Consider the following 22,368-nt stretch of genomic DNA (forward strand, 5'->3'; position numbering starts at 1 on the left):
TTAAACACAACTTATAAAATTGAATCTAGCTTTTGGTTTGAACCATAACCAAAAGCTAGACGATCTAACACATACTTTATCGAACAAGACACCTCTTACATGTCATATCGTCCACATTTTCAGTTGATACAACAATATTTACGCACAAACACACCATCTGCGCCGCTCAGCACTTAGGCCCGACAAAAGCACTCGAGGTGTTACTTCAGTCAATTGCGGGTAGCTTTGTGCATACTCCAATGTATACTAAACCCTTCCCTCCATTGTTGGGACACGAATGTTTTATTCTGCGAAGTGTCGGCTAATAATGCCACGAGTGTAAAAGTAGATCTTGGAACTGTATTGGGTTAATTATATGTTTTAATAGCAGCTATTAATGTTCTACGGTGTTGAGAAGTTTTGAGCATCGTTGTGGCAAACTTGGCGTAACGTATTCCTCTGATAAAGATGTCAGCTTCCCACTCATAATTAAGTAGACTATTTCAAAAGATCATCTCTCCTTTAAAACAATTCTTATAAATGTGTTTACTAATTAAGGCTTCCACTCTGTTTGTTACGTTGTAACTTGTACAACTAGCCTAACCTATAATATTTGATTACCAACCTTTACAATATCACTGACATAAGTTGCTGTATTGATTTTGATGAATGATCTAAACATTAAGAAGCAATAATTTGCTATCCTTCATATTTTTGTTAGGCTTACTTATCCATACACACAAATTAAATTATTGTCTTTCGCTAGTATATTATGGTAGTTTAAATACGTTATCAATTATATGTAATTTATTGATATCCAAAACTTTCGGTAATTGTTTTAATTTGCATTGTTATAACCCGAAATCGCCGAGGGATGATGCAATATTCATTACGCAACACTTAGCGAGGCATTGGAGTGACAATTAACCCTCAGATTAGTGTCTCTACCCCTGAGTTAACGACCCTTTGTGGGTCATAAAGGACACTCCGATGCAATGCTTCGAATTGTTCGAAGCAATTTCCTCGTTTAAACTGTCTGCCACCTATACATTGTAGGTTTCTTAAGATTTATATTTGACTTAACTGCTCCTATTAGAGCTAGCCCTTGTGATAGTTTGTACAACCCTTCACCACACACCCTTAAAATCTATATTTGGTAAATATAATGGTGGACATAAATTTGATGACAATTTAAAACGTCGACAGTATTGGACATTTATTTTGATGATTTTTCATATAGTAACATAGTATGAATTTTTTTGTTTTACTCTATGAAGCTGAAATATAGTCAATAGTTAGTCTCTTAATGACATAATAAAAAGGGCTCTTGCCACCATAAATATTCCTGCGCTAATCGAGCCGTTAGGAATCAGTCGGGATGATGGTAAGAGACCTGATGGATTGACGCTGGTTCCCTGGGAAATGGGGCGGGCCCTAATGTGGGACGCTACATGCGTCGACACATTAGCACCGTGTCATATCAGGGAGACAGAATCAAGACCGGGAGCCGCAGCAGAAAAAGCTGAAACCGGTAAGTGGCTCAAGTATGCCTCTCTGATAGAGAGTTACATATTTGTACCTTTTGCCGTGGAGACCCTTGGGCCTCCACGGCAGAAGGAGGCCCAAGTCCAGTCGCAGTGCCAAAAAATTTTTCCGTACTATTTCACCGCGGCTTGTTGCCTCGACTGGTGACAGAAGGGCTGGCTCATTTTTTGCGCAAAGGATCAGCCTGGCTGTCCAGCGCGGAAATGCAGCCAGTATTCTTGCCACCATTCCACGTGGGCATGATTTGTATAGTTATTAGGATAAGTTAGCTTAAGTTCCTTATTGTATTCTTTCTCAATAAAAAAAAAAAAAGTCAATAGTCAATATTCATTTATTTTCACGAGGGTTTCAAACTCGCCTTAGACTGAGAAGAGCCCACAACAAACTCAGCCAGGTTTTTTCTTTTTCAGTTTATCACCATTTAACAATAGTAGGTAGGTAGATATATAAGTAGCCAAGCTATTTTGTCGTTACCATAAATCTTACTAGTGTTAAATAGGCCCGGTTAAGTAAGTCAGCAAAAAAAAACCTACTGATGTCAAATGTGTAAAATGATAATCAAAGTGCTAGATACCCTTTTGAGTTTCAGTGACCTGATACCATATTCTCTTCGCGTTCCAGTTCCACTGGTCGTATTTTCCCTCAATTACCCTTGTAGAATAAAAAATAACCTACTCGGAAAAATATTATGAATTTGGTAATGAAGTTAAATGGATATATCGTATCATATAACGTACTTTATTAACTTGTAATTGTACATAATGTGATGCATATTGTGCATATACGCATGATACAACTACGTTTACTGCATTGACACCTTTTTTTGAAACAAAAAGTTTCCAGAGCGCAAAAGTTAAAAGCGTATAATTTCCACCATTGTCAACAGTTAGCGATTATTGGTCTGCCCCGTCATTTCCGCGTTCACTGTCGCACCCCTGGCTAGGGTAGCAACAATTTTCCAAAAAAAAAAATATAAAAAAAAAATATATCTTTTTTAATACGTATCTTAATATATAAATTCTAAAGGTTCATCACGAAATCTCGAAAACGGTTTGACGTACAAAGATTAATTTTGGCAGTGAGGTAGCTTATAAATTCAAATTTCATTTATATCATAGGCTAGTTTACAAGCACTTTTGAAAAGTCAAGTTATGTCATAATACGAGTATCATCACGATCTAAACAAAATTGATATCCATTACAAAAATTTAAACTTTACATAAATTTAATTTGGAGAGCATTTAATTTGTATTATTTATTTTGTATATCATCATTTTTTTTTCCTTTTGTTATTTCAAGAAATATGGTAACCCTACAGGCTGACTTACGTTCAAAAAACAACTCAGTAATTTGCATCCGCTGCAGTGAAGTCGATTCAGTACTTCCGGTAGGCACTGCCACCTAATTGCAATGAATGGACCGACAAAATATTCTGCTCGGGCGATCTGTTCAAAACTTTAAAACTATGTAAATTCACTTGAGACCATTTTCAATAACCTATAAATACGGGATGTAGTCCATAATATCGTTATCTTGATGAAACTACAAAACAGTGTATGAATTAACTATGTAAATTCACTTACTCGTAGCTCGAGTCTCCTCTCAGAATGAGAGGTGTTTGTCAGCCAATAGTCCACCACGCTGGCCCAATGCGGATTGGCAGACTTCACACACGCAGAGAATTAAGAAAATTCTCTAGTATGCAGGTTTCCTCACGATGTTTTTCCTTCAACGTTTGAGACACGTGATATTTAATTTCTTAAAATGCACACAATTGAAAAGTTGGAGGTGCATGCCCTGGACCGGATTCGAACCCATACCCTCCGGAATCGGAGGCAGAGGTCATATCCACTGGGCTATCACAGCTCTCGTTTTGTGTTTTCAATTATCACACTAATATTATAAAGAAAGTTTGCGTGTGTAAGTGTGTATATTTGTTTCTCCTTTGCGCTACGGCTACTGAAGCAATTTGGCTGAAATTCCGAATGAAATAGATTTTGCTCTGGATTTAACACAGTTACTTTCATCCTGGAAAACTCCATCGTTCCCGTGGAATTTGTGAAAAACTGAAGTCCACGCGGACAAAGTCGCGAGCGTTCGCTAGTCTATAATTCGAGTACAGGTAATAAGTCCCTGAATTATAGTTACTGAATTGTATTTGTAGTTTTTGTGATGACATTACACAATATTGTATGAATGAAAGTAAAACGTGCCAATTAGAAATAATTTTAATATTAGGAGTAGGGAGTAGGTACTTGTATGATATTAACAGAAACATAATCACTTAAACATAGCTATATCATTACTACCAGCCAATTTTAAAAGCCTACCGGGACAGGTATCTAAAATCTAAACGATAGTTATCAGGTTTCTATAATCTAGAAAAACAACGAACCAGGTAACTTAATCCTATAAAATAACAATAACTAGGTATAACTGGCCTTTAGCCTATCAAGCCTTTCACCAACCTGAGACAATTTTAAAACAATAAATTCGCTGTAAATGAAACTAAGGACCTCCTAGCTATAAAGTCAAGCCAGTTGTGATTTTATGCAACTATGTGGGCATTGTAATAATGGTGGCATGTGCGATTGAAGGACCCTAATCTTTTGGAGAATATATGAACTAACTTATATAAGGTTCCCATTAGTATTATGGCGTCTTCTGTAAGCGTTTAGAAATGTATAGGATAATTATTTTAGCTTGTCACGTACTTACATTGATACATGATAATTTCTATGAACAAATGCAAAATGTTATTTCGGAAGTCATGTCTTGTCCTATTCATAGATCTCTTCATTGTAGAAGCAATGTATACTAATATTATAAAGCTGAAGAGTATGTTTGTCATTGTAGAAGCAATCTATACTAATATTATAAAGCGGAAGAGTATTTTTGTTTGTTTATTTGAACGCGCTAATCTCAGGAACTACTGGTCCGAATTGAAAAATTCTTTCAGTGTTAGATAGCCCATTTATCTAGAAAGGCTATCGACTATATTTTATCCCCGTATTCCTACGGGAACGGGAACCACGCGGGTTAAGCCGCGCGACCTCAGCTAGTTCATAATTTGCCATTGAAGAGTGATCATCTGCTAGTTTATAAATATCAACACATATTAGGCTAGTATATGATAATGTGAAGAATTTATAACACACTAACCGACGCCCTGCTATTTTACCCGCGTTATTCCCGTTTCCAAAAGGGTGATAAAATATAACGTATGATATTAACAAATAACGTGACTTTCTAGTGGTAAAAGAATTTTTAAATTTGGTTCGGTAGATCCAGAGATTACCCCCTTTACCTCTACCACAAACTTTACCTCAAACTTTACCACAAACATTACCTCTATATAATATTAGTATAGATGTATTGACGATTCAAAATGAATGTACATATTACGGCACTGAATCAAAGAAAATCTCACTGCAATAATTTGTTCATGATGCCCTAGAAGCTTTAACTAGGGCAACTGTTATTCACAAATTAGTACTGGTATTGTTCAGTTAGAGTATTGAAAACGTATTTGGTATCATTATTCATTATCTAGCCATTACTATTCAACTCTGAGTTACTAACGATCTACTAATAGGCAATGAGTACCGGTTTCAGTTCGCTATTGTAATACGCAATTAATTATTACTAAAATTATTACTTTATATATCTGTAACGAGCTGGAAACCGAGATATTCATTCGCGTGCAATTTATAGGTAATAAAGTGTTTTTATATTACTCGTGCGGACCCTGAATTGTAATTTAAGAGCTTTCTTTCACACTTTGGAATGTAAAATTGTCCCTGGAATCGAATTTATGTCCACAACTTTTGTTTTTTTGGTTTTGTGCAATTTCCCTATTTGATTTCCTAAAAATAAAAAATATTTACCTATTATATACATTATAATTAATTATCGATTAGCTATATCATTTCAAATATACCTAAAAAGTAGGTACCATTGTTGTAATAATTAAAACCACTTAACGCCTTCTAGGATATTTATGTTGTGTACTAATGATAGGGTACTTAGATATAAAAATATCATCTAGCCTATTTAACATTCATACAAAATAAAAGAAAGCAATATTTTTTCTCATTCAAACTTTACTATATGTATATCTGAAAAAAAAAAGAAAGATAAACGACAAAGAAAAAATTCAATCCGCCATAAAACCAACGTAATTAAAGGCTAATTAGGGTACTTAGATTTAAAAATACATATTTGATATTCATATAAAATAAAAGAATACAAAAAACCATTTGATCTTAGAAATATAATTGAAAAATCAAGCAAACGACTAAAAAAAATTGAAACTGCTACAACAAACCCATTTAAATTTAAAAATATATATCTGACATTCATACAAAATAAAAGAAAGCAACAAAATCTCTCATTCTAATACAGCAATATAACTGAAAGATTGAATAAACGACAAAGAAAAAATTAAAACCGCTATAAAAAACCAACCTAATTAAAGGCCAATTAAAAGCAGAGCTCATAAAGCTGACATTTGTACGCACCCGTCGGGGCGACTTATTGATTTTAACCGCCCCATGTGACTCATCTCAGTGCACCCCCGCCCAGCATCCCCCTGGACCACAAACGCTGTTTGCTCTCTTTGATTGAACTTGAAGAAAACTAAAGCGTCGCAGAAAGTTGTATTTGTCGAGCAGTAACTCTTTTATTCAGGTCGGATGCGTTTTGCATCCGTGTTTCGTTTATACTTTTTTTAAGGACGAGTCTGTGATTGCCAGACCGACTGGTAGTCTTTACAAATTAGTCGAATTTAATTTGACGATTCAAAAACTTTTTTTTAAACTAAGCTACAAATAATTTTTTTTTATAAAAAAAATGCTCAAAGCCTGCTGGACTGTCAAGCTAGTTGACACATATGAAATTAAGATTCTATGTAAAAATACCATCTAACTGGTGGATATCAGACAGTAGGCAAAAGACATTTTGACACTTGATTTACTGTTTGTCTTAATAGGTTGATGATAATAAAGACCAAAATAGTGAATAGGCCAACTGGTAAGTAAGTATAGGTAAAGTCCTATTATAGGTAAGTAGGTTCGGTAGGCAACTATACTCAACCGTTCAATTATAAGGCATTTTTTCTTTATATTTATATTTCCTGCGCGTAATCACGTTACATAAAGTCACTTAGCTTCGCGGCAACTCTTCGAAATCAATTGTAAAGGCCTCTACCGTAAGGTAAGCACTACGTAGGTTTTTGGCAGCTGTGGATGTAAATTTTCATGAAATCCTGTAGAAAATATCAACAACTTACGTTTTATACTTGGAAAATTGAAGGTCTGGACGCTTGAAACCCCGCTTGGTTTATTAAACTCCATACTAAGAACTCTTATGTTCTGCACTACCAGAACAACGGTAAAGGGGTCGGACTTATCACCGAGAGGTAGTGGTTCGATCCCCGCCCACTGGCTTATTGTCATATCCACACCTAACACAGATTTTTTGACTAGTTGGAGGGGAACAAGAATATTAAAGAAAAATTTTATGAAGGTAAAAAACATTTGACATAATTTTTTTTTAAGAGATTTTATAAAATGTTGAAGGTCTGACCATAGCAGGCTTGTAGTCTATTTTACTCGACGCACGTCTGCATTCGATTCCTCGTTAAAAGTTTGTCGCTTCGAAATTTTCCTCGTTTTCAGTACGAGCTCTGTGTATTTTTATAGATGTAATGGATACCTCATTAATTTCAAATCCAATACTCCGCCGGAGTTCTGTGGATCCAATAAATCTGTAGGATCGAGTCTATAATTTGAGTAAAGTTATTTAAAGTAGTATTTTATGGTTTATAGTAAACTAGCGGACGCCCGCGACTTCGTCCGCGTGGAATTCAGTTTTCACAAACCCCGCGGGAACCATGGATTTTTTCGGGATGAAAGTAGCCTATGTGTTAATCCAGTGTAAAATCTATTTCCATTCCAAATTTCAGCCAAATCGCTCCAGTAGCCGCAGCGTAAAAGAGGAACAAACATACTTACACACTTACACACGAACTTTCGCCTTTATAATATTAGTGTGATACGAGTATCTTTATTTTGGGACTTTAGAAAACTAAACAAAAATTGAGATATTGACAGCTTGAGTGTTTGAATAAGTTTCTGTGTATTTAAATCACAATAAATTTAATTAGTGCCCGCAATAACTGGGCTTTTTCCTTACTAAGTCATATAAAAAAACATTTTAAACGAAAATGACTCCGACTATATTGTACCATAGCGCAGCGAGCGTATCACTAAATAGAGATCTCCAGACGGACGCAATACACAGACATTAAGTAAGTGGTCCTAGTTGATATTTTAGTTTTCAATATAATAAAACTCAAAAGACAGCAAAACACCATCTAGAATTCATACTTACGTCCTTAATTATATTAAATGCAAATATAATAAGTTTGTTTGTTTGATTCGCTTTTACGCCACTAAACACTAAACAGATTTTAAAAATTCTTTCACCAGTGGATAGTTACATTGTCAGCAAGTAACAAACATTATACTTTATCCCCGTATTCCCACGGAAACGGGAACCTCATAGAACAAAATAGCGGGGAAGTATGCTGGTACATAAATTTCCCATCATCATAACTGTAACAATTTTGATTTAGTATTCACCGTAACGATAGACCATTAGCCTAATTAAAAGTGCCCTTTAAAACTCGGGTCGCAGATAGTAAGCCTTCGAACTCGTCGGGCCTATCAGCCGTAAATAAATGTAATTTCTTTCTTTCTTTCTATTAAAGATTTTGATTACTAGTATACGCCCTACGCTTTCAACCCCAGCGTTATTCCCGTTCCCAGTTACTCACTGATAATGTAGCTTTCCATTGGTGAAAGAATTTTTAAAATCGCTGAAGTGATTTATAAGCAAAAAAAACTCATTTTCGTTTATATGGTACCTATACCTAATTATGGAATATTATTAACTTGAGATTTCAGTATAGTCTACACTCTACAACTTTAGATATATCCCATTTATGCTAGCCCCAGACGTAACTGTAACAATTTTGATTTAGTATTCTCTGTAACGATAGACCATTAACCGAATTAAGTTCCCTTTAAAACTTTGGTCGCAGATAGTATGCCTTCGATCTTAAACCGTCGGTCCTATTACCAGTATTCGAGGTTTTTGGTTAATACCAAACGCCGAGTGTGAATAGGAACCTATGTTACTTGCTGATAATGTAGCTTTGCATTTGTGAATGTTTAACAAACAAAAATAAATATTTTGCATTTAAGGAATCCTAAAATGAGTATCATTACTCTACTAACTGTTTTGGCTGTACAAATTTCCCATCGACATAACTGTAACAATTTTGATTAAGTATTCTCCGTGACGGTAGACCATTAGCCTAATTAAAAGTGCCCTGTAAAACTCCGGTCGCAGGTGGTACCTCCTCGCTCCTAAAGCGTCGGGCCCATTTGCAGTATTTGAGCACGTGTGACCACTTTGCACTTACAAAGTCGACTTAAAGTGAACTGTTATGCGACAGTGAGCGTCAAGAGTCGGTATATTTTTATGACTTTGCGACACAGCTGCGACTTAAGAGATTGGGATGGGATTCTGAGTGGATTTCAAAGAGGGGTTTACCGTTGTATTAGCTTTAGAAATATGCAAGGTGGTTAATAACATTCTTTTGAATTTGAGTGTCTACTATCGACTTCGATTTTTTTATTTTTTTAATACTATAAAATTGATTACGAGCCGTGATAGCCCTGTGGATATGAACTTTGCCTTCAATTCCGGAGGGTGTGCGTTCGAATCCAATCCGGGGCATGCACCTCCAACTTTTCAGTTGTGTGCATTTTAAAAAATTAAATATCACGCCTCAAACGGTGAAGGAAAAACATCGTGAGGAAACCTGCATACCAGAGAATTTTCTTAATTATCTGCGTGTGTGAAGTCTGCCAATCCGCATTGGGCCAGCGTGGTGGACTATTGGCCTAACCACTCTCATTCTGAGAGGAGACTCGAGCTCAGCAGTGAGCCGAATATGGGTTGATAACAACTATTAAATTGACATTCCAAGTATTTTACTGGATGTTGGCTGTTGGCTATTTCTGTCATAAGCATACTCATAAGATATTTTGGAGTTTGAATGCAAGCTTGCATCTATTTTACACTGGTTTCGTTTTAGAACAAAATGCAGTAATCTCCAAAACCGAAGTCATAGCAAAATTTTTGTTTTTAAGGTCAAATTTATCTATCCTATATATTACAAAGTACCAATACGAGTTAAGCGGTTAAAAAGAGTAAATGCAATAATCCACCAAATTTAGATCTTTCACATTTATAGTATTACTAAAATCTGGATTGTCGTTACCGCAAAGCTCAAATAACCATTTGTCAAAATTCCAATTATTTACTGGTGAGCTGAAATAGCGAACAAAATAATTAGTCTGGCGTTCGTTCACCGAAAACTCGTTCAAACACAAAGGCGCGATTAATACAAAACAATTTGCAGCTTTTAAGCACCGACATTATACGAAAACGCAACAATCTGGCTGGATATTAATTTTACAATCGGCCGCTGTAATGGGTTTCGCGATGTCGCCATGAATCATACTACAATAGTCGCGACGATACTATTTGGCGAGGTGTTAACACAAAAGCACCTACCGGTTGCCACGTCCCTGAGTTATGTTCCAGAGGCTGCTGTGTGAAAGTGGATTTATTAGGAAAGTTGGTTTCCAATTATTTAGTCTTAAACAATGCTTCTGCGGTTTACCGTTTTGTGTAATATGTGCAAAACTATCAATGTTACAGATTAATTTTACTATTGGTCGCACGGTTTGCGATGTCGCCATGATTCTTGTAACAGTCGCGACAGTACCATTTGGCGAGGTGTTAATGCAAAAGAATGACGACCGACAATGCTTTCCGGGCAACACAATCACAAGCAACACAGCGTCTTCGCCGGCGAAGACGAGGTCCCCGATATCTAACGTCACCCGGACGTGGGTTTTCTAACTCACGATCTCGGGGGCGTCCGGACTGATTCACTCAGATCACGGTTACACCCTCCCTCCTCTACCTCTAAGCCGAGGTCCGAGTCTCATAGGAGACGCCCTTAGAGAGTCATTCCGTCCTCTATCTTTATTTCAGCCTTCGGGTCTCATCAGGCGATGCTTCTGCGCTCGCCCAAATCCCCCGGTGACGCCATAGCGGTCCCACGTGGAGCCATCAGCACTTACTCAACACGTAAAAAAAAAATAATACAAAAGCACCTACAATCACCACGTTCCTGAGTTATGTCTCTGAGGCTGTTGTGTGAAAGTGGATTTATAAGGAAAGTTGAAATATATTTGGGCTCATACGAATACAACGCTTCTGCGGCTTACCATTTTGTGCAATATTAATGTGCAAAACTATCAATGTTAGAGATTAATTTTACTATTGGTCGCACGGTTTGCGATGTCGCCATGATTCTTGTAATAGTCGCGACGATACCATTTGGCGAATTGTTAATACAAAAGCACCTACCCGTTGCCATATCCCTGAGTTATGTTCCTGAGGCTATATGAGGCTATATGAAAGGATTTATTAGGAAAGTTGGATTCCAATTAATTTGGTCTTAAACGACGCTTCAGTGGTTCATTGTTTCGTGTAATATTATAAAATGGAATAGCTTTTGGTTATGTTCGCTCTTCTTAATGTTGATTTCGAGAGTTGTTTTTTGATCTCTTTAAAATTGTATTTTTATTTTAATTTTAGTTTGAGTTTTGATTTTGACACATTTTAAGTATAGTGATATGTAATAGCTTGTTTTGTATTTACGAAATCGGTTTACGCAATAAACAAGATGAAAATAATTAAAATTAAGTGCGTTATTATATTTTTACTCAAATTAAGGAAAGTTATATTGAATGTTATTTAATTTTAAAAAGTGAAAACTACATGACATGACTAAAATGTAACGTGAAGCTTAAAACCATATTATCCAATACAATTTGAGAATTTAATTATCAAGAATGTTTGAGCAAATATGAGGCATCACATATTTTACATGCGTGAACAAAGAATAAACCCATGATTTATGCAACAGTTTAAAACAAACACAACAATAAAATATTAAACAATTTATTCAACCTGTAAGCTCCTGTACGCGACAGTCTGGCGGGAAATTAATTTCGCAATCGATAACGATAATGGTTGTCGCGTTGTCGCTATGAATCATACAACAATGGTCGCGACGACACATACGACGCTAGGTGTTAATCCATATATCACACGCAGTTAACACGTTCTGAAATCAGTGTGAAGATGGTTTTATTAGGAAATTATAAGAAATAATTGCTGTTCGTTATTCTTTACAAGTTAGCCCTCTACAATCTCTTACTTAACATCAGGTAAGTGATAATGCGACCTAAGATAAAAGCGGGGTAACTTTTAGGAGTTGAATGAAAATCCACACCTTTTTCGGTTTCTACACGACATTGAGGTCGTGTTCGAGGACTTTCAAAGCTTAGGCCCACCATGCTGTTCCAATGCGCTGGCGGGCAATCATGATGTTTGACTTCATAACAATCGCTACAATTGACAATATTCGGGGCATAACGTTCTCTCCACGGATTGTAATACTACCAACTTCAAAACTGTAGACTGCTGTTAAGAAATTATTGGAAGAAAGGAAACTCAATAGTTCATAACCTTAAAATCCTAAACGAACTTGACCAATGAGGTAGTCTATATTTATTATGACCACGAAATAAATAAACAAATCCAACCGTAAACCAAGACCAAGCTCACACTGCGGGTTGGGGCGAATAAATAAAATTCGTATCAGCCGGTGTAACTGGGCTATAAATTAATGGCCTGCGCCAAATAAACGATACACCACACCCGATACTTGCACGTGGCTGGCTGCAGGGCTTTATTTAATAAAGGGTATCAAGGCGACTAATTTTTGGAAAATAAGCAATAAATAAATCGTAAAATCTGCTTGTTTCGTCAGTTTATCGATATTATCTATACTAATATAGCTGAAGAGTTTGTTTGTTTGTTTGCTTGAAGGCGCTAATCTCAGAGCTACCTAAATAACTACTATACTAATAAATAACACCCCTTTTTGTACTGGGGGTTGTATATGATTATTGTTTCCTAATAAGTAGTACCTACTTATGAAATTAAATATCACGTGTTTCAAACGGTGAAGGAAAACATCGTGAGGAAACCTGCATACCTGAGAATTCTCTTAATTTATTTGGCCTAACCCTTTTCATTCTGAGAGGAGACTCGAGCTCAGCAGTGAGCCGAATATGGGTTGATAATTAATATAAGTACCTACCAATAACAAAATCGTAGTTAAAATAAGAATGGTATAAAATTTAGCTCCAAATCCTGATTGTGTTTAAAATACAGCTTTGACCATTAAAAAAAAACAGTACAAAATTTACCTCTTTTACCTGTAGAACCACTATTATATAACAAAAAGGGTATATTTTTTCATAGAGTTTGTTGGTTGAAAGTTTGCTATCATCGCAATTCCGTTCGCTCGAGTTGAATACCTCTAGTTTTTGCAGATCCAGCTTTTGAAAGCTCCAACGAATACCGTCTATGTAAATTTACAAGCGAAAACTAACTTTATTTCAATATAAATAAGAGTCTGTGATGTACTAAAATAATATTTTTAGCTATTCAAATACCTTAATTTTAACGGTCTGGGTTTTAGAACAACTCTCAAAATGTTTTATAAAGCGTGAGGAAAAGCGATGCATTCGAACGTTGTAAAATCAAAAACATATTGCCTTTGCAGTAAAATGATATTTTTAGTAGGAAAGGGGTTAAATGCATTGTTTGGTCAATTTTGATGATGACCGAAATCGGTGAAGTATACGTGGTTTTCAGTTTACGCTTTTGATTTTACTGAAAGCATCATCGAGATGCTTACATAATTTTTTCAATTGTTCTAATTATATTGACCAGCTTTATTGGTCACTAGAAGACGTCTCCGCGGTTTCACCCGCGTGGTTCCCGTTCCCGTAGGTATAAGGGGATAAAATATAACCTATAGCCTTCCTCGATAAATGGGCTATCTGATCCTGAGATTAGCGCGTTCAATCAAACAAACAAACAAACTCTTCAGCTTTATAATATTAGTGTAGATTATAAATTATGTGGCTGTGGCTTTTGCTTATCATCAAAATCTATTGTTAATCTTAGTCTTCTTAAATATTGTAGTAAAATAAAATTTAAACACGAAATTTATTTAAATGTCTCCAAAAACAGCTATATTTTAATTTTATCTGCTTATTTGTTTAAATATCACTGAGAAAGAATACAATATTGAACTTAAGCTAACTTATCCTTATAACTATAAAAATCATGCCCACTTGGAATGGATTTCCGCGCTGGACAGCCAGGCTGATCCTTTGCGCAAAAAATTACCCAGCCCCTCTGTCAGTCGGGGCAACTAACCGCGATGAAATGATTCGGTGAAATTTTTATCACTGCGAATATCACTTATATATATGTAGACATGAGCCTGCTACATCTATCTAGATGTAGCAGGCTTTGTTTTCTAAAGAACGTAATTAAGAAAGATTTCGAATAAAAACTGTAATCAAAACACAAAAAATTTAGATGATAAAATATAAATTAATTTAAATATTTTGATGGGATTAAATTTTAAAAAAAGTAATTAAAAATCCCCCTCCTTTTATTCCTCGCCACACAATAAAGCGTCCCATACGTTCCACAACTAATGGTAACAAATGTTGGTGATTTAAATTTTAAACTACGTAGCTCTTAATTTATGCAATATTGTGCAGGCGGTTTTGTCTCAATTAGCAGCGCTGTGACAGCCCTAAACGATGAACAATTGTATATTCATGTCTATAATTTTGTTACATATTCTCTCCATAAAGAATGTAAGTAATATAAATTTAGAATTTTTTTTTTCCGTAGTAATTACAAAAACCGAAAGGGGTGCAGATTTACAGCCTCCTCCTAACAAGTTAGCCCGCTTACATCTTAGATTGCATCATCACCATCAAGTAGTAGTAGTCAAGGGCTAACTTGTAAAGTGTAAAAAAAATATCGTCGGGGTTACCTATAATATTAAAATAGAAACCTGATGAAACTTGAATATGTCGGAATAGGCCCAATTAATTCGAATTGATGTTGAGTTTTTTAACCGACTTCAAAAAGGAGGAGGTTCTCAATTTGCTCGGTATTTTTTTTCATGTATTTACACCGATTACTTGAAGCCGCCTGGACCGATTTCAAAAAATATTTTTGTGTTTTTAACGGTATATTACCCATTTGGTCCCATTGCCATCATTATGCATAAGTTTGTTCTTGCAATGTATCATAGACCAATCTAAGTCAGTTTCTTTGGTTGTGAATTAGTCTATATTATAGATTATACATCAAAAAATAACACACAAAAAAAAAGTATAAACACCTAATTAGTTACTCGCATATAAACAACTAATGCTAATTTTTAAGTGCACCATTTTATTTTGTGTTATGTACGAGGTCAGATAAATGCAAGTCATTGTAAAACAAATGCGAGCGAAAACGATATTAAAATAATTTATTAAACAAAAACCTTTTAAAATTAAAACCCACCCCTCATGCGCCCTTAGAAAAAGACTGACATTTATTACACTAATATTGAAAAAGTTTCCACAAACGTTCCAACGCCGCAGGGTACTTGTAATAAAATGCGATACGTACGCGCTTTTTGCACATATTTTCCCAATGTTATCCTTATCTTCCTCCTTATCATGGTAATAAGAGGGCGATGACCGCCCAAAGGGTAGAAATAACCTTAGGCGTAAACAAAAAACCATAATATGGAGAGAACGTATGATTATTATGTGAAATTGCTTGCTTTCCGCCTTTGTGGAGGTTGCGCGTCGAACCTTTTACTGAGGAATCGGATAATAGTAGGGTAGCCAAGACTTTGGAATTTAAGGGATTTATAAAAGTTAACAGGACGACATGTTATTATTTTTTACTGTAAACTCCTTATTGTAATAAAAAAAAATTACGCACGATTAACTTGGATAGTAAGCTTGTAAATACGTTAGGAAAACTTTATTCGGCCGAGGCAAGCTAACGTTGAGAGCTAAAGAAGTTTTTACTTCATTCGTGGGGTCACACACGCATACACGCTTGTTTTAAATAGTTGAAATTATAAATTGCTAAGATGGAATAATAAATAATATTTTAAGCTACAGAATATTGGTTCTATTGAATAAATGAATATATTTTATTTTCTACAACAAACCACATTTTATGTTTATTATATAAAAATTATGTAATAAAATTTACATTTTATATTTACTTATATTGTACAAAATACATGTAATACTTTACTAAAAATAAAAACTACTAAAATTGCGCTCCCAACCATCATATGCGATGTATACAGCCAAAACGTGGCGCCTTTAATTTTTTGTCAATAGCTATCCAATGAATGAAATTTTAGATATTAGATAGAACCTAAGAGAAAGAACTTCAAACTAAATCCCCGTTATCTGGTTAGTTTTCTGACTTTGGAAAAAAAATGTCCCCAAAAAATTCCTTCTAATCATGGCAATCGTAATATAAAAATATTTTCCAAGCTTCTGAACAAAGAGCCCTTTGAAGTGAATGCATCGAAAATATGTCGTGGATCGTGGAATATCTCGATATAAAAGCTACTCTTATAAAGCGGTCGTCCTCAATGGGTATTGAATTTATGGTAATGCTCTTACCATTAGGATCCTAATTTAAACCAAGCCTTAAAAAGGTAGGATGCATTGTCACGCTTTGTCTTGAAGGCACACTTTAGCTAATACTTTGTATGCGTTACTTGGCGTTATCTAAGGGTACACCTATAGTTTCTCGAAGTTACGTAAACTTAAGGTAAATAACAACAGTAAGAAGTTATGCATTTCAATCAACAATAAAAATAACATTATAACTAGGTATTTACATTTACATTACATAATTTTTGGCTTTGGACTTTGGACTTGTAAAATTAAATACTTTTTTATTTTTACAAGTGGACTAACTTGTTGAATATGATGAAAGTCCACAACCCTTTCGGTTTCTACACGACATCGTACCGGAACGCTAAATCGCTTGACGGTACATCTTTGTCAGTAGAGTTGTAACTAGGCACGGCCGAAGCTTTTTACCAGCCAGACCTGGACCAATCAAACCTCTATCAGCACAGCTGGGGATTGAACCTAGGAACTCCGTCTAATAAATCCACGGACATATCTCTGATCCACGGAGGCCGTTAAAAATTTATTTGTACTCATAAAAGATATCGCTAATTTTCTTTTAAGGTACTAGCAGTACGAACTGGCGTGTAATTCTGCTATTTTTAACTCGTCGATGTTATATAAGCCTATAACAAGTTTTATTACAATTTAAATTTCTATGGGATGTCAAAAATAAAATTTCACTAACAATGTACTTGCTATGAAAATGAGCGATGTCACTATAACTTTATATAATGCAGGGGATGATCGCCTCATAATTGAAACCCTTCAAAGTTATGAATACCTATAAAGTTATTCTATCGACAATTTAATCTTGCGTCTGTGGCGGTCATATATCAAAGATGTAATCAAAAGAAAATGTAGGAAATCTGCAAAGTGGGACCTAATTCCCGGCTTACGACACTATCTGGTGGCCAGGACTTTGGCGAGATGCCAAAATCTCTATTAAGAGAATCGTATCGTATTCTGTATTTATTACAAATTAGGTACAATCCATTGTATACGGAAAACTGGAAAGCAACTCAATTTGTTAAATTGCATTTCAAGATTTAACCACTGAAATGATATTAGCCCGGGATCCGTGGAACAAATATACCCGCATTTCATCCCGCAAAAATATTTTACGAATCGACGAAATTCCAAAGTCGTATACAGAAAAATATGTCGCATCTTTTCCATAGATTTCCTTTTAAAATGTATAGTTGCTGATACTTAATTAAGTTCAAAGTTACCACGTGAATGTAAACTATATTAATATGGGAAGTGAGTCCAGAATCGCTTGTCTGATATAAAATTCGTACTTTATAGTTCATCACATTAGTCTAGAGCCTAAAGAGCTTCGTATACGTTTTCCTGTTTCATAGAAGCACCAAAAGCAATTAGCCTAATGATTCGTTCTGCACTTTGGTACTACGAAAGCATATGACATTAATATTGTACATTTTTAGTGTTTTGGGGTTGTAGCCATATGACACGTCCATTCTCTTTAGCCAGCCATTGACGGTCAATTATTCTCACGTTTCTGCAGCGCAAACGATAGCGAAGACGTTTCGTAATGCCGTCATGCATGCAGTGACCAATATACGATCAGTTATAGTCGTGGGTGCTGCAGAAACGTGAGAATGATTGATCGTCAATGGCGTGCACTAGTAGCAAACGCTAACGCTTCGAAAACTAAAAAAATGTATGGGAACGACAGATGACAGATAACTTAATCACGTGACCTGTCGATAGCAAATGTCATTCGCATACATTATTAAATTTTCGAAGCGCTTGCGATTGTAGAAAGAGAATCGACGTGCCACATGGGTACAGGCCATAAAACGGAAAACTGAGCTTCGGTTCAAATTTAAAATAATGTCATCAAATAAAAAGCTACATAACTTATGATCTCAGCTAACCTGATGTCGAAAGTACCATGAAAAAGAAAAGACACTAAAAACTAATTTAAAATTCGGTATGTCTGTCTGTTAAGTGTTAACACTTATCTCCGGTACTAGGCTAAAATAACGATCTCGACTATTCAAAGAACTTTACTATTAGTCGTGAGTATGTAATTATGTTTATACGGTATTTGTATATACACGAACATTTTCCTAATAACAAATTTCGATGCGTTGTCACGCAGCCTCGGTTACGAGAACACAAGCTCGATGGTGTAAAAATAAACTACACAGTAGCTTATATTATTAGATACATAAAGCTCAGTTTTATTATGATTCTGATCTGTTATCGGTCAATAACCTCTTAAGAATGTTAAGGTCGTTTAATATAATATGTCTGACCTTTTCTTTGCAACTATTTGTATGAAGTCACCGACATAGCTCAGAGAGTCGAGAGTTACATACTCGTAGTTCAAAGAGCCGATGTAAGTCGGGTTCCCAAGGCGCTGGAATGGCCGCACCGGAAAGTGCAGTTGGTCGACCCAACATTCGGTGGACCGAGGACATCAAGTGGGTTTCTGGGTCTGCTGGATGCTGGCGGTCCGAGACCGTGATGTTTCGAAGTCTATACAAGAGGCCTATGTCCAGCTGTGGACGTCGGCTGATAATGGTGTTGATTTTTATAGTTATAAGAATAAGTTAGTTTAAGTTCCCTATTATATTCTTTCTCAATTAATTATTAAAATATGCCGACCGACTTTTCGGTCACGGCGGCTAATCTCATGGTGAGATTAACCATGTACGCAGGAGATATTATAGTGCACAAGTGTATGCGCAAGCACAGGTGCACGCTATCTTCCGTCACTCTCGAAATCCGATGGGACGGCAGACCGACACGACCGGTGAGATCAGGCGCAGGACCGACGGCTTTACATGCTCTCCAAAGCACGGGGGTGTACTAACACCGCCAACTTCCCAACTCCAGGCTGCTATTAAGGTTTTCCTTGTAAGGAAAATCCCAATAACCTATTTTGTTTTTGTTGGCCTGACCCGGGATTCGAACCATGACCTCATTGTCCGGAGCTGAACCAGCTAACCACGGGACCAATGAGGCAGTTAACTTCTTTCTCAATTAACTCATACTCGTAGTACAGTCAGCATAGTAAAAACCTAATTTTATTTCCATTTTTCCAGAGTCGAGAGAGTCTGTCGTCAGACGGAGAAGGTGCTAAGGGTGACTGCTCATCCGTGGGATCCTCAGGGTCTGAGTCAGAGGAGCAGCCACCATGCGACATCGGCGTGTTGGAGCGACTGATCAGGACGCATCCCGTCTGGTTTTTACCTGGAATCCAGAGAGCTGGCGCTTTCCACCTGTTACAGGGAAAGGAGGAAGGGGTGAGTTTTGCTAGTGATTTTTATACGGCAACTAGCGGACCCGGTCAAGCTTTGCTTTGACTTATGTGGACTTCGTCCCTATATCCCCACTCTGATATATGCACGCCACTGATGTTGGTGCTTGTAATAAAATAAATTGTATTCAATTTCCAGAACTTCGTGGTGCGTCAGTCAAGCCAGCCCGACACGATGGCGATCTCCGTCCGGCTCCCGGCAGACAAAGGGCCGTACATCGAACACTATCTCATACAAGCAGCGAGCGGACGCATCGGACTAGAAACTTCGCACAACCGCTTCGATAACATACCTGAGCTGATCGCACATTACTCACAATGCTGGTATGTACCTGCTATACATCTTGTATGCTGTGATACCTTACCTTATCAGCCGATAGACGTCCTCTGCTGGACATAGGCCTCTAGCATGGACCCCCAAGCACAACGATCTCGAGCCGCCAGCATCCAGCGGCTCCCTGCAACCCGCTATATATCCTCAGTCCACCTAGTGGGGGGGGGGACCGACACTGCGCTTTCCCGTGTGGGGTCGCCATTCCAGCACCTTGGGACCCCAACGTCCATCGGCTCTTCGAACGCCTGCCCATTGCCACTTCAGCTTCGCGACTCGCTGAGCTATGTCAGTGACTTTGATTCGTCTGCGGATCTCCTCATTCCTGATTCGATCACGCATAGAAACTCCAAGCATAGCTCGTTTCATCGCCCGCTGAGTGACTATGAGCCTTTTAGTGAGACCCATGTCTGGGCTGTTATAGCCCAGTGGGTATTACCTCTGCCTTAGATTCAGAGGGCGTATCTAGGCCCTCTGAGTCATGTCCAGGACATGCACCTCCAACTTTTCAGTTATGTGCATTTTAAGAAATTAAATATCACGTGCTTCAAACAATGAAGGAAAAGCATCCTGAGGAAACCTGTATATTACCTGAGAATTTTCGTAATTCTCTTCGTATGTAAAGTTCATCGTGGTAGACTATTAGTCTACCCCCTCTCATTCTGAAAGGAGAGTCGTGCTCAACAGTGAGAGTGAAGTGGTAAAAAGAATATTTGAAAAAATATATATTTTGCCTCATGCAAAGTGAGGATTTTTTATCTATCCAATCCAATCCAGTGGGTTACCTTATCGGTATTTTTGTGCATTAAATTAGGGTTTAAAGTGCTAATTTAATATACGGATCACTGCACTGCGCGGGGCAAGACACGCAGTTGGCAGGTTTTTTTATCGTATGTATATTTGTGATCTTTGAAATATTTATTATCGAATATAATTATTTCAACTAACCCCCATGGTTTCACTCAACAAAAATAATCAAACCTCTTTAAAATATTAGTTTAGAAAAGAGATAAAAAGTATACTAAAGTATCTTTTATAATTTCCAGTGACGAGTTACCAGTGCAGCTTCAGTTGCCGAAGCCTCTCCGCGAAGCCAAGAGTCGTCACCAGCTCAGCTCGCTCGCTCTCCTGGGGCAGGAGTTCTGGGGTTACCCCATGGCCAACCCGAAGAACTCCAGCAACCTGCTCTCACCGTGCCAACTCGCCAATGGGGTGATACCTATGGCGGTCACGCCGTCTGATACTGGATCTAGTCTTAGCAGTTTTAATGCCAGTAAGTATTTTTTGGGCAATGTGGCCACAGTATCCCCCCCCCCCCCCCTTAAAAGATAAAGAATGCATCATAACACAGGCCACAGGCAGCGTGGTAAGAATTGCTTCAAATCCTTTTTCAAAGATCAAATAAGGTATTGAATTAATTAACGATCCACAGCAATGAGGTTAATTTATTCCGCACACAAATGTGGTTTTCGCAAATTCTACGGAAACCACGGATTTTTCCAGGACAAGAAGTAGCCTAAGTGTTCAGGGTAAGATCTATTTTTATTCCAAATTTCAGCCAAAACGGTTTAATAACTGCGGCGTAAAGGAGTAACAAAAATTCACACCTACACACAAACTTTCGCCCTTCTAGTACTAGTGTGGTTGATGAGGCAATTATTATCATTTTGAAATTTTAGAAAGGATGTAATTTAATTACTAAATCAATATCATTATCATCATTATCAGCCGATGGACGTTCACTTCTAGACATAGTTTTTCTGTAAGGATTTTCAAGCAACACGGTTTCGGGCCGCCAGCATCCAGAGGCTCCCTGCAACCCACCTGATATCATCAGTCCACCTAGTGAGAGGTTGATCAGCAACTGCGCTTTCCGATGCGGGGTTACTATAGTACCTCAATATGACCCTTTCGTCCATCGGCTCTTGTGCCCCACCCAAAATTTTACAGTAAATTATATCCTAATTGATTGACAATATAACATTACTATTACAGGTACAACGGCGATTCCTCGAGAACAAGTCCTAAGTCCGGATAAGGATCAGAACGTTGTTCTAAAAATGTCCCCAGTCGATACATCGGGCTCTCCACCGGGTCAAAGTCAGAGCCTCAGTACATTTAAGGGTAGAACTGCGCCTTCCCCACCGGCGAAACCTACTGGATCTTTCATCAGAGCTCCTCGACCTACCCCACCGAATACACTAAACCTGATGTCAAGTACTGTAAGTACCTGAAAATGTATATAAGTTTTAATACCAGCTTGTAGGCTTGTAATATAGTATCGTGTTATGGCTATGAAAAGTCCATCACGGTTAGATTGATACTGTTAATACTTAAAAATTTTAGTAGATTTGTCTTTTGGTTATAAATTGAATGTTTTGTAAATGAAATTACTTAATCTTATAATTTTGTGTTATAGTCGTGGCACGATACAATGCATAACAAATATACGTCAATTAATATTATACTGT

The 22,368-nt window shown here is 37.0% G+C and overlaps 1 protein-coding gene across 1 annotated transcript in view; it reads left to right on the forward strand.

The window, feature by feature from the left end:
* Positions 1 to 22,368, forward strand: part of LOC112053613 (protein sprint) — a gene marked incomplete in the record, with an annotated part of 148,399 nt that overhangs the window by 107,467 nt on the left and 18,564 nt on the right. Inside the window, 4 exon segments of the mRNA XM_052886053.1 lie at positions 19,352 to 19,552; positions 19,706 to 19,890; positions 20,944 to 21,170; positions 21,893 to 22,119. Coding sequence (XP_052742013.1) covers positions 19,352 to 19,552; positions 19,706 to 19,890; positions 20,944 to 21,170; positions 21,893 to 22,119 — 840 coding nt within the window.

This window comes from Bicyclus anynana, chromosome 16, assembly GCF_947172395.1.
Source record: "Bicyclus anynana chromosome 16, ilBicAnyn1.1, whole genome shotgun sequence".
NCBI lineage: Eukaryota > Metazoa > Arthropoda > Insecta > Lepidoptera > Nymphalidae > Bicyclus > Bicyclus anynana.